The 11,642-nt window shown below is 53.7% G+C and overlaps 1 protein-coding gene across 4 annotated transcripts in view; it reads right to left on the reverse strand.

Annotated features, from left to right (window-relative positions):
* Positions 1–3,667, reverse strand: part of LOC147107378 (ribosomal protein S6 kinase alpha-3) — a 101,242-nt gene extending 97,575 nt beyond the window's left edge. For 2 of the 4 annotated variants that reach the window (XM_086006356.1, XM_086006355.1), the window contains exon 1: positions 3,260–3,667. In XM_086006356.1, coding sequence (XP_085862482.1) covers positions 3,260–3,319 — 60 coding nt within the window. In that variant the 5' untranslated portion in view covers positions 3,320–3,667. The remainder of the gene's footprint in view (positions 1–3,259) is intronic. The other 2 variants (XM_086006358.1, XM_086006357.1) reach the window with 2 other exon arrangements.
* Positions 3,668–11,642: the final 7,975 nt, after the last annotated feature.

The raw sequence follows: 11,642 nt of genomic DNA on the forward strand, positions 1-11,642 counted from the left end.
AAAGAGGGCAGCGGGGGGAGGGGGGGGGGGGAAAGAGGGCAGCGGGGGGGGGGGAAAGAGGGCAGCGGGGGGGGGGGAAAGAGGGCAGCGGGGGGGGGGGAAAGAGGGCAGCGGGGGGGGGGGAAAGAGGGCAGCGGGGGGGGGGAAAGAGGGCAGCGGGGGGGGGGAAAGAGGGCAGCGGGGGGGGGGGAAAGAGGGCAGCGGGGGGGGGGGAAAGAGGGCAGCGGGGGGGGGGAAAGAGGGCAGCGGGGGGGGGGGGAAAGAGGGCAGCGGGGGGGGGGAAAGAGGGCAGCGGGGGGGGGGAAAGAGGGCAGCGGGGGGGGGGGAAAGAGGGCAGCGGGGGGGGGGAAAGAGGGCAGCGGGGGGGGGGGAAAGAGGGCAGCGGGGGGGGGGGAAAGAGGGCAGCGGGGGGGGGGAAAGAGGGCAGCGGGGGGGGGGGAAAGAGGGCAGCGGGGGGGGGGAAAGAGGGCAGCGGGGGGGGGGGAAAGAGGGCAGCGGGGGGGGGGGGAAAGAGGGCAGCGGGGGGGGGAAGAGGGCAGCGGGGGGGGAAAGAGGGCAGCGGGGGGGGGGGAAAGAGGGCAGCGGGGGGGGGGAAAGAGGGCAGCGGGGGGGGGGGAAAGAGGGCAGCGGGGGGGGGGGAAAGAGGGCAGCGGGGGGGGGGGGAAAGAGGGCAGCGGGGGGGGGGGAAAGAGGGCAGCGGGGGGGGGGGGAAAGAGGGCAGCGGGGGGGGGGGGAAAGAGGGCAGCGGGGGGGGGGGGAAAGAGGGCAGCGGGGGGGGGGGGGAAAGAGGGCAGCGGGGGGGGGGGAAAGAGGGCAGCGGGGGGGGGGGAAAGAGGGCAGCGGGGGGGGGGGAAAGAGGGCAGCGGGGGGGGGGAAAGAGGGCAGCGGGGGGGGGGAAAGAGGGCAGCGGGGGGGGGGGAAAGAGGGCAGCGGGGGGGGGGGAAAGAGGGCAGCGGGGGGGGGGGAAAGAGGGCAGCGGGGGGGGGGAAAGAGGGCAGCGGGGGGGGGGGAAAGAGGGCAGCGGGGGGGGGGGAAAGAGGGCAGCGGGGGGGGGGGAAAGAGGGCAGCGGGGGGGGGGGAAAGAGGGCAGCGGGGGGGGGGGAAAGAGGGCAGCGGGGGGGGGGGAAAGAGGGCAGCGGGGGGGGGGAAAGAGGGCAGCGGGGGGGGGGGGGAAAGAGGGCAGCGGGGGGGGGGGAAAGAGGGCAGCGGGGGGGGGGGAAAGAGGGCAGCGGGGGGGGGGGGAAAGAGGGCAGCGGGGGGGGGGGAAAGAGGGCAGCGGGGGGGGGGGGAAAGAGGGCAGCGGGGGGGGGAAAGAGGGCAGCGGGGGGGGGGAAAGAGGGCAGCGGGGGGGGGGGAAAGAGGGCAGCGGGGGGGGGGGAAAGAGGGCAGCGGGGGGGGGGGGAAAGAGGGCAGCGGGGGGGGGGGAAAGAGGGCAGCGGGGGGGGGGAAAGAGGGCAGCGGGGGGGGGGGAAAGAGGGCAGCGGGGGGGGGGAAAGAGGGCAGCGGGGGGGGGGAAAGAGGGCAGCGGGGGGGGGGGAAAGAGGGCAGCGGGGGGGGGGGAAAGAGGGCAGCGGGGGGGGGGGGAAAGAGGGCAGCGGGGGGGGGGGGGAAAGAGGGCAGCGGGGGGGGGGGGAAAGAGGGCAGCGGGGGGGGGGAAAGAGGGCAGCGGGGGGGGGGAAAGAGGGCAGCGGGGGGGGGGGAAAGAGGCAGCGGGGGGGGGAAAGAGGGCAGCGGGGGGGGGGGAAAGAGGGCAGCGGGGGGGGGGGGAAAGAGGGCAGCGGGGGGGGGGGGAAAGAGGGCAGCGGGGGGGGGGGGGGAAAGAGGGCAGCGGGGGGGGGGGGAAAGAGGGCAGCGGGGGGGGGGGGAAAGAGGGCAGCGGGGGGGGGGGGGAAAGAGGGCAGCGGGGGGGGGGGGAAAGAGGGCAGCGGGGGGGGGGGGGAAAGAGGGCAGCGGGGGGGGGGGAAAGAGGGCAGCGGGGGGGGGGGGAAAGAGGGCAGCGGGGGGGGGGGGGAAAGAGGGCAGCGGGGGGGGGGGGGAAAGAGGGCAGCGGGGGGGGGGGGAAAGAGGGCAGCGGGGGGGGGGGGGAAAGAGGGCAGCGGGGGGGGGGGGGAAAGAGGGCAGCGGGGGGGGGGGGGAAAGAGGGCAGCGGGGGGGGGGGGAAAGAGGGCAGCGGGGGGGGGGGGGAAAGAGGGCAGCGGGGGGGGGGGGGAAAGAGGGCAGCGGGGGGGGGGGGAAAGAGGGCAGCGGGGGGGGGGGAAAGAGGGCAGCGGGGGGGGGGGGAAAGAGGGCAGCGGGGGGGGGGGGAAAGAGGGCAGCGGGGGGGGGGGAAAGAGGGCAGCGGGGGGGGGGGAAAGAGGGCAGCGGGGGGGGGGGAAAGAGGGCAGCGGGGGGGGGGGGAAAGAGGGCAGCGGGGGGGGGGGAAAGAGGGCAGCGGGGGGGGGGGAAAGAGGGCAGCGGGGGGGGGGGAAAGAGGGCAGCGGGGGGGGGGGAAAGAGGGCAGCGGGGGGGGGGGAAAGAGGGCAGCGGGGGGGGGGAAAGAGGGCAGCGGGGGGGGGGAAAGAGGGCAGCGGGGGGGGGAAAGAGGGCAGCGGGGGGGGGGAAAGAGGGCAGCGGGGGGAGGGCGGGGGGGAAAGAGGGCAGCGGGGGGGGGGGGAAAGAGGGCAGCGGGGGGGGGGGGAAAGAGGGCAGCGGGGGGGGGGGAAAGAGGGCAGCGGGGGGGGGGAAAGAGGGCAGCGGGGGGGGGGAAAGAGGGCAGCGGGGGGGGGGAAAGAGGGCAGCGGGGGGGGGGGAAAGAGGGCAGCGGGGGGGGGGGAAAGAGGGCAGCGGGGGGGGGGAAAGAGGGCAGCGGGGGGGGGGAAAGAGGGCAGCGGGGGGGGGGAAAGAGGGCAGCGGGGGGGGGGGAAAGAGGGCAGCGGGGGGGGGGAAAGAGGGCAGCGGGGGGGGGGAAAGAGGGCAGCGGGGGGGGGGAAAGAGGGCAGCGGGGGGGGGGAAAGAGGGCAGCGGGGGGGGGGAAAGAGGGCAGCGGGGGGGGGGAAAGAGGGCAGCGGGGGGGGGGGGAAAGAGGGCAGCGGGGGGGGGGGAAAGAGGGCAGCGGGGGGGGGGGAAAGAGGGCAGCGGGGGGGGGGGGAAAGAGGGCAGCGGGGGGGGGGGAAAAGAGGGCAGCGGGGGGGGGGAAAGAGGGCAGCGGGGGGGGGGGGAAAGAGGGCAGCGGGGGGGGGGGGGGAAAGAGGGCAGCGGTGCTCTCAGCGGCTGCGCTTACCTCACTCTCGTTCTCCACGGCCATTTTCTGCCAGGGGTCCACCAGCTGAGCGAGCGGCATGTTGAGAGCCGGAGCCGGAGCCGAGCGCGCTCCCGTCAGCCTGGCAGTCGCGGCCGCGGGCAGGCGCGAGCTCAGCCCACCGGAACGGCGGGGGCGCGCGCGCCGACTCTCAGTCAGGAGGAAGGGAGAGAGAGAAAGGGAGTCGCGGGCCGCGTTGTCCGAGGCCTCGCGTCCCGTTGCCGGTCCTGCGATTTTACCTCCTGTCCGCTTCTCTCCCGGGACCCGGCTCTCCACCCCGTCACCCTCCCTCTTTCCTTCACGGTTTTTTTTTCCACCCGCCGCCGCTTCCGCTCTTAATATGGCGGATGGGGGTCAGCACTACCTGTGCGCCAGAACGAGGCTCCGCGCGTCACCCTGACGACAGCCGCCGAGGGGCGGGGCCGGCTTGGGGAACTGGGCGTGGCTATCGTCATCTGCCAATCATCGCGGCCGCCAGGTGAATCGGACGCCTACTGGAAGGAATGTGGATCTGCAGCCTATTTCCAGATCACCTGGTCCATAGAAACATGGTAGAATAGGAGCAGGAGTAGGCCATTCGGCCCCTCGAGCCTGCTCCACTATTCAATGCGATCATGGCTGATCATTCAATTTCAGTACCCTGTCCCTGCTTTCTCCCCATATCCCTTGATCCCTTTAGCCTTAAGAAATATATCCAACTCCTTTTTGAATATATTTAATGAATTGACCTCTGCTGCCTTCTGTGGTAGAGAATTCCACAGGTTCACCACTCTCTGGGTGAAGAAATTCCTCCTCATCTCTGTCCTAAATGGCTTACCCCTTATTCTTAGACTGTGACCCCTGGTTCTGGACTCCCCAACCATTGGGAACATCCTTCCTGCATCTAGTCTGTCTAGTCCTGTTAGAATTTTATAACGCTGTTAAACCTTGCTGGAAAGCAGCAGGGACTGTTCTTGCTCCTAAGGAACATTCTCAACTTGCCCCGATACCCGCTGATTGATCTTTGTGACTCATTAGATTTATCAGTGTCATCATTATCTTCACCCCAAAAATACAATTGTTAAGCTCTCTCTATACGTGTTCTTTTTTTATTCGTTTATGGGATGTGGGCGTCGCTGGCAAGGCCAGCATTTATTGCCCATCTCTAATTGCACTTGAGAAAGTGGTGGTGAGCCACCTTCTTGAACTTCTGCAGTCTGTGTGGTTAAGGTACCCCCCACAGTGCTGTTAGGGACGGAGTTCCAGGATTTTGACTCAGTGACCATGAAGGATCGGCGATATACTTCTAAGTCAGGATGGTTTGTGACTTGGAGGGGAACTTGGAGGTGGTGGTGTTCCCAAGCGCCCGCTGCCCTTGTCCTTCTATGTGGAAGAGGGCGTGGGTTTGGGAGGTGCTGCTGAAGAAACCTTGGCGAGTTGCTGCAGTGAATCTTGTAGATGTTACACACTGCAGCCATGGTACGCCAGTGGTGGAGGGCTGCTTTGCCCTGGATGGTGTTGAGCTTCTTGAGTGTTGCTGGAGCTGCACTCATCCAGGCAAGTAGAGAGTATTCCATCACACTCCTTACTTGTGCCTTGTATATGGTGGAAAGGCTTTGGGGAATCAGGAGGTGAGACACTCACCGCAGAATACCCAGCCTCTGACCTGCTCTTGTTGCCACAGTATTTATGTGGCTGGTCCAGTTAAGTTTCTGGTCAATGGTGACCCCCCAGGATGTTGATGGTGGGGGATTTGGCGATGGTAATGCCGTTGAATGTCAAGGGGTGGTGGTTAGACTCTTGCTTGTTGGAGATAGTCATTGCCTGGCACTTGTGTAGCGTGAATGTTACCAGCCACTTATCAGCCCAAGCCTGAACATCGTCCAGGTCTTGCTGCACGCAGGCATGGACTGCTTCATTATCTGAGGAGTTGTGAGTGTGTGTATATATATTAAAGAAAGAAATATTGGGTATGCTTTATGTATATATTATATATGTGTTTGTAATATGTCTGTGTCTGTGTGTCTGTATATATTCAGATTCAGATTCAGATTAGATTTATTTGCCATATGTAACAAGTACAATGGAATGCTTGTTCCCCGTAGGGACGCGTCAGCTATACATACAGCGCCGCGTTCAAAGTCAATACAATGGCTTCCCATGGCAGTGGGAGCACGATGTCCCTCAGCCGCTCCGTCCTCCTCTTCACCGTGGCCTCCTCCTCACTGTTGCCGGCTCCACGTGTGGTGGCCTGCTTCTCCCGCTCTGGCCACCATGCCCGGCTCCCCTCCTCCCATCCGGACTGCGAGTTACCCGAAATGGAGCTGCCGGCCGACGTGCTGCAGTGTGTCGTGAGTCTGCTGCTGCTGCTTGTTGCGCTGCGCTCCTCTGCCCGACTCGCCGAACACATCGTTGGGATGTGAATGCTCCAATGCGGCCTCCTCTTCACCGTCGCATCTTAGTCAATTAACTACTTTTGAAGTGTAGTCACTGTTGTAACATAGGAAACACAGCAGCCAATTTGTGCACAGCATGGTCCCACATACAGTAATGAGATAATGACCAGATAATCCATTTTTGGTGAGGGATAAATATTATCCAGAACACCAGGGAGAACTCCCCTGCTCTTCTTCAAAATCGTGCCATGTGATCTTTTACATCCGCTTGAAAGGGCAGACAGGTCTCAGATTAACGTCTCATCTGAAAGACGGCATCTCTGACAGTGCAGCTCTCCCTCAATGCTGCACTGAAGTGTCTGCACAGATTTTGTGCCCAAGTCTCGAGTGGGACTTGAACCCACAACCTTCTGACTCAGAGGCAAGAGTGCTAACACTGAGCCATATTTATGTAGATATAATAATATATATATAAATACAGACATATATATATATATATATATTTATATACACACAAATATATATATATATAATATATACACACATGTGGTTCTAGACGGTGGCTCACCACCACCTTCTCAAGGGCAACTAGGGATGGGCAATAAATCCTGGCCTTGCTAGCAATGCCCATATCCCAAGAATGTTTCTTTTAAAAAGGGTTTTAACTCTGTATTTACAATGGGTAGGTTGAATTAAGATACAGATCAGCCATGATCTAATTGAATGGCAGAACAGGCTCAAGCGACTGAGAATAAATCTCTCTCAGCTCACAACAGGCTTAGCTGTGATGTCCCTGTAGTCAAAGAGCCCCCTGTCACGCATTGTCACACTTGAATAACAGCCACTTAGGTGAGGTGTCATATGGCAGAACCACACTCAACACTTTTAGGAGAGTTGAGGTGAACTCTGTGCTCCTGAGTCTCACCATTCCTGGCTTTCCCTGGTGATTAACTGTATACATTGGATGACCAAAAATGTAGCAAATCAGGCACATTCTGGGAGTCTCCCCTCGCAAAACTCACCCAAGATTTATAAAAAAGACTTGAGAAAATTACATTTTGAACTATTAAGTAAATCGAGCCAATTGATCTAAATACAATCATGTTTAAGCGAGTACAGGCACTTTTAGATATCAAACTGATTAAGAGGAAAGAAAGAAATTGCATTTATATAACACTTTATCACCACCCTCGGGATGATCCAAAGCGCTTTTGCAACCAAGTGCAACTTTTAAAATGCATTCACTATTGCTAAGCAACAACCAATTTACGCACAGCAACTCCCCTGATCTTTTTCAAATAGTGCCGTGGGATCTTTTACATCCACTGAACATGGTCTCCGAGTGGGGAGAGGGGCACGGAGTGTGGATGGTTTGCCACTCACTTTGGCCCCTGCACACACAATACCTGCACACCAGTGAAAATTGGAGCGAAACATTTTTTAAACAGGACAAATAGTCACCAAGTGTTTTAGTTGGGTCTTTACCTCGATGAACCCTTTTATGCTTCCTCGGCTGATTTTTCCATCACCTTGATAAAACGCTGTCTTGTATTAAAACTAGTGGAATACCACAGGATGTCAGTAATTTAATTATCATATCAATGGTGCATTAAACTCTTAATACCTTCTATAATGAATCAATGCTCTGTCGGAACAATTTTATATCACAATGATAATGCAACATTGGTAGAAAATGTAAGGATAATTCTACAATTTGAAGTCACTATTCTTTAGGGAAGGAAACCAGCTGTCCTTAAAGAGCCTGGCCTATTCGTGACTCCAATCCCACACCAATGTGATGGACTCTTAACTGCCCTCACCACCTTCAGGGATGGACAATATATTCCAGCCTTGCCAGTGATGCCAACATCCTGAGAACTAATAATAATTGATTTTGATTTTATAGTACCATTTTGCTGGTAATACAGTATTTACATCAGCAAACACATTTGAGACCTTATAATGTATTACATTTTGAGGGCTGCTGACGTCTGATTCAGAAAGATGAGCTGTCAGATAAAGTGTTTCCTGGCACATTGCAGTGAGGAACAGGATGCTCTGTCTGCAAGAAAACAACTGAAACTGTGTCCATTTTATTTTTCATTCTTTTTTATGATTATTTACCGTGTATACCTTTTCATCTTAGCCCTTTCTTTTCGGTCACACCTTTTAATTTCTGTTTCTACTTTTATTATTTAGTCGAATACATTTTTATTTACTCACCATTAATGATGCAGTTTACTCTTTTATTTTTTTCCTTCGATGAGGAGAGACGGAAATTATTGTAAAATGGTTTGGATGGTACACCTTTGGACTCCATGGTGTCTCTGGATCAGGTGCAATGATCAATGTAATATTATTATATAATCCTACCATGGCAACAAGGTCAGGGAGTTGAATGCACAGCTGCAAGCATTGTCAGTTAGCACATTTTGAGGTTGGCAGTTCTGACTGAACTCCTTTAATGTTGCGCAACAATTTTTTGATTTCTGAAAAACTATAGGGATTATTATCTTCCAATTGATGATTTACTGTTTTGTGATATTAAAGGAAAGGAAAGATTTTGCATCTACATAACGTTTTTCACAATGTTCTAAAGCACTTTATAGCCAATGAAGCACAACTGAAGCGTAGTCACTGTTGTAATGTACAGAAAAGTGGCAACCAATTTGTCCACAACAAGACCCTGCAAACAGCGTCGAGCTAAATGACCAGATAATCTGTTTCAGGTGTTAGTTGAGGGATAAATATTGATCAGGACACCGGGGAAAACTCCCCTAATCTTCTTCAAATAGTGCCATGGGATCTTTTACATCCACCTGAGAGGGCAGACGGAGCCTCAGTTTAGTGTCTCATCTGAAAGACAGCACCTCCGACACTGCAGCACCCCCTCAGCACTGCACTGGAATGTCAGCCTAGATTTTGTGCTCAAGTCTCCAGATTGGGGCTTGAGCCCACAGCCTACTTACTCAGAGGTACCATCTGCTGTGACACCATCTCGTACAGGTAGGATCTAATAGGCAATTTGCTGAAAAACTTTCTCTCTCTAGGAGAACCTGGTTATTCTAACAATAACTGAAGACTCAGCAGTGTTAGAAGAACAAACTAGGGTTCAACCACAGGCAGGCTCTCTCCTGCACTCATCGTGTGTTGGACACAGCTTGTCGCTTTAACCACGTTTATGTTTTTGGCACACGGTGATGCCTATCGGGTATGACTAACCCGTGACTAAATATTACACCCAGCTTTTGCCAACAATAAATCTTTTCCAACTCTTCCTCTGAGTAGAGTTAGAGAAGAGACTGAGTCTTTGGCTTGGTGGAGGCCTTCCCACCTGTGAGTCAGCACTTCAGACAATCCTGGCAATTGAAGCTCCAGCTCTGAATTCTGGGTTGCTGTCTGCTGGCCGTATAGGACTAACCACCCTGGCGGCTGTTCTAAAGATGATGAGATTGTGAAGATACGAAAACAACAATTTCATATAATGCCGTCTTGGCTATTATCTCCTACTGCAAACAGACACTGCAATATTGTATATAGTAAGTCCCTTTAAAGCATTTGTAAATATTCTTGATCCCTAAAGAGTTGCTTTTTAAAGAGTTGAGCATTGTCTTTTCTGATTCAAATGTGTAATTTTTTTCACTTCCTTCTTTATGTCTTCAGTTGATGTATAGTCCATCTTGTAACATGATTGGAAGAGATTAATCGATCTGTGTTGGGGTTGGAGCCTAAATGTAGGGCTGCACCTAGCTTTTGGCAGAGGCCTGTATCACATCTTCTATTCATGGTTCTGGCTGGACCTTTGCATCTCTGTATCGAGGACCATGGCCGTACCTTGGGAGACGGCTGCATTTGTACTTGTGGGAGTGGTAGGATATTGGGCTGAGGCTGTGGTTCAACCCCAACTGGCTGGGCCTAGAGCAGTGTTGTTCAATGTGTTGGCCAGATGTGGCTAGTTGGGAATCCAGATGTGGCTAATGACATTTATGATGAGTAAATAAACAATGGATAATAGACACCGTCATTGGGCATGTGGTCTAAATGCTCATATTTGCACAGCGTCTGCATGTGAACTTTAGCCTTTTTGGTAAAATGGTAAGATGAAAAGTAAAGTGTGCGAGTGTTCTTTGATTGTTGTGAGTGCTTTACTTCTTTGGTTACTGAATGGTGTTATATGTTTGTCAAGTAAATATACACACGTGAAGAGTACATTTACCTGAATTATGCGTAAGGCGCTTTCTACTAAAATTAGCGAATGTGATAAAAATGGTGTTGCTGTAGCCACACCTGTGGCTCGTGAACAATTTCTATTGGACAACACTGGACTAAGGGTTCTGGCTCTTTTTTAGGTCTGATGTATCACAAACAAATTCCTTTTGTGATATGCTTTATGGCATTTTCTTCTACAGAAACCTTCACTCCTTCCATACCCTCAGAGCAGCTGACATTTCTAATTAATTTCTCAGTGGTCCTCCTTTAAGACTTCAATATCACTATTCATTTTTTTTTCTCAGAGCATGTCACTGCACAGATCAACCCACATTGACTTTATTAACAGTCTCTTGGTAGAATTTATTTTTGGCCTTGGGGAGAGTTGTGACTTCCCCTTTTGTAAACCACTTCCCCTCGTCCTTCACCACATCCTTGATGAGAATGTACATTTTCTCCAGAGGCAAGCTTGCTTGATGGTAGCTTGGTGAGGAGAAGGAGAAAAGTCTATCCTCAGACATTTAAATTCTATTTTTAACTTCTAACGTAGCCATGTAATCACATTCAAAATGACAACCTTGTGTTATTCGCATGCCTTGATTCTTCATTGTGGTTTGCCGATTTTCATTGACCCAACTGGTTTGCTAATGTCTTTCAGGTAAAGCAATCTGCCATCCTTACCTGGTCTGGCCTATTTGTGATTCCAGTCCTACACCAAAGTAGTTGACTCTTAACTGCCCTCTTAAGTGACCTAGTGAGCCATTCGGTTGTACCAAACTACTATAAAGTTCAGGACAACTAACAATGGGCAATAAATACTGGACTTGTCTGTAATACTCACTCTCCGAGAATGAATAAGAAAGCTATTTAAAACCTTTCAGCAAGTTGAAAATAACTAATTTGCAGTAAAATATAATCCCATGATATCAATGACAAATGATTATTGGAGGAAACTTATTTTTAAAAATTGGCCTCTTGGTTTCTAACAAAACACATCCCGTGAATGAATTTAAAAAATGAATGGATGAGAATTACTAAAATATATTATTCAGAAGTGGCCAAGGTGGAGATTCATTTTGGATTTTTATCACTTCAGTGTTGCCAATAACATAATACTCTACTGACCACCAAAAATTCAGTAAACATGAGAGGCCTTGTGAAATGAAAGAAAGAACTTGCATTTATATAGCGCCTTTCAAGATCTCAGAATGTCCCAAAGCGCTTCACAGCCAATTAAGTATTTTTGAAGTGTAGTCACTGTTGTAATGTAGGGAAACATGGCAGCCAATGTGCACACAGCAAGCTCCCACAAACAGCAATGTGATAATGATCAGATAATCAGCTGTTTTTAGTGATGTTGGTTGAGGGATGAATATTGGCCAGGACACCAGGGAGAACTCCACTGCTCTTCTTCAAAATAGTGCTAAGGGATCATTTACATCCACCTGAGAGGGCAGACAGGGCCTCGGTTTAATGTCTCATCCAAAAGACGTCACCTCCGACAGTGCAGCATTTTCTCAGTACCGCACTGGAGTGTCAGCCTAGATTATTTAAATAATTGGTCGGAAGTTTAGAGGGGATTTGAGGAGAATTCTTTTCACCCAAAGGGTGGTGGGGGTCTGGAACTCACTGCCTGAACGGCTGGTAGAGGCAGAGATCCTCATCACATTTAAAAAGTACTTGGATATGCACTTGAAGTGCCATAACTTACAAATCTACGGACCAAGTGCTGGAAAGTGGGATTAGGGTGGATAGCTCTTTGTCTGCTGGCATGGACAAGA

This window comes from Somniosus microcephalus, chromosome 14, assembly GCF_052327205.1.
Source record: "Somniosus microcephalus isolate GS21.2 chromosome 14, FLI_Smic_1.0, whole genome shotgun sequence".
Lineage (NCBI taxonomy): Eukaryota > Metazoa > Chordata > Chondrichthyes > Squaliformes > Somniosidae > Somniosus > Somniosus microcephalus.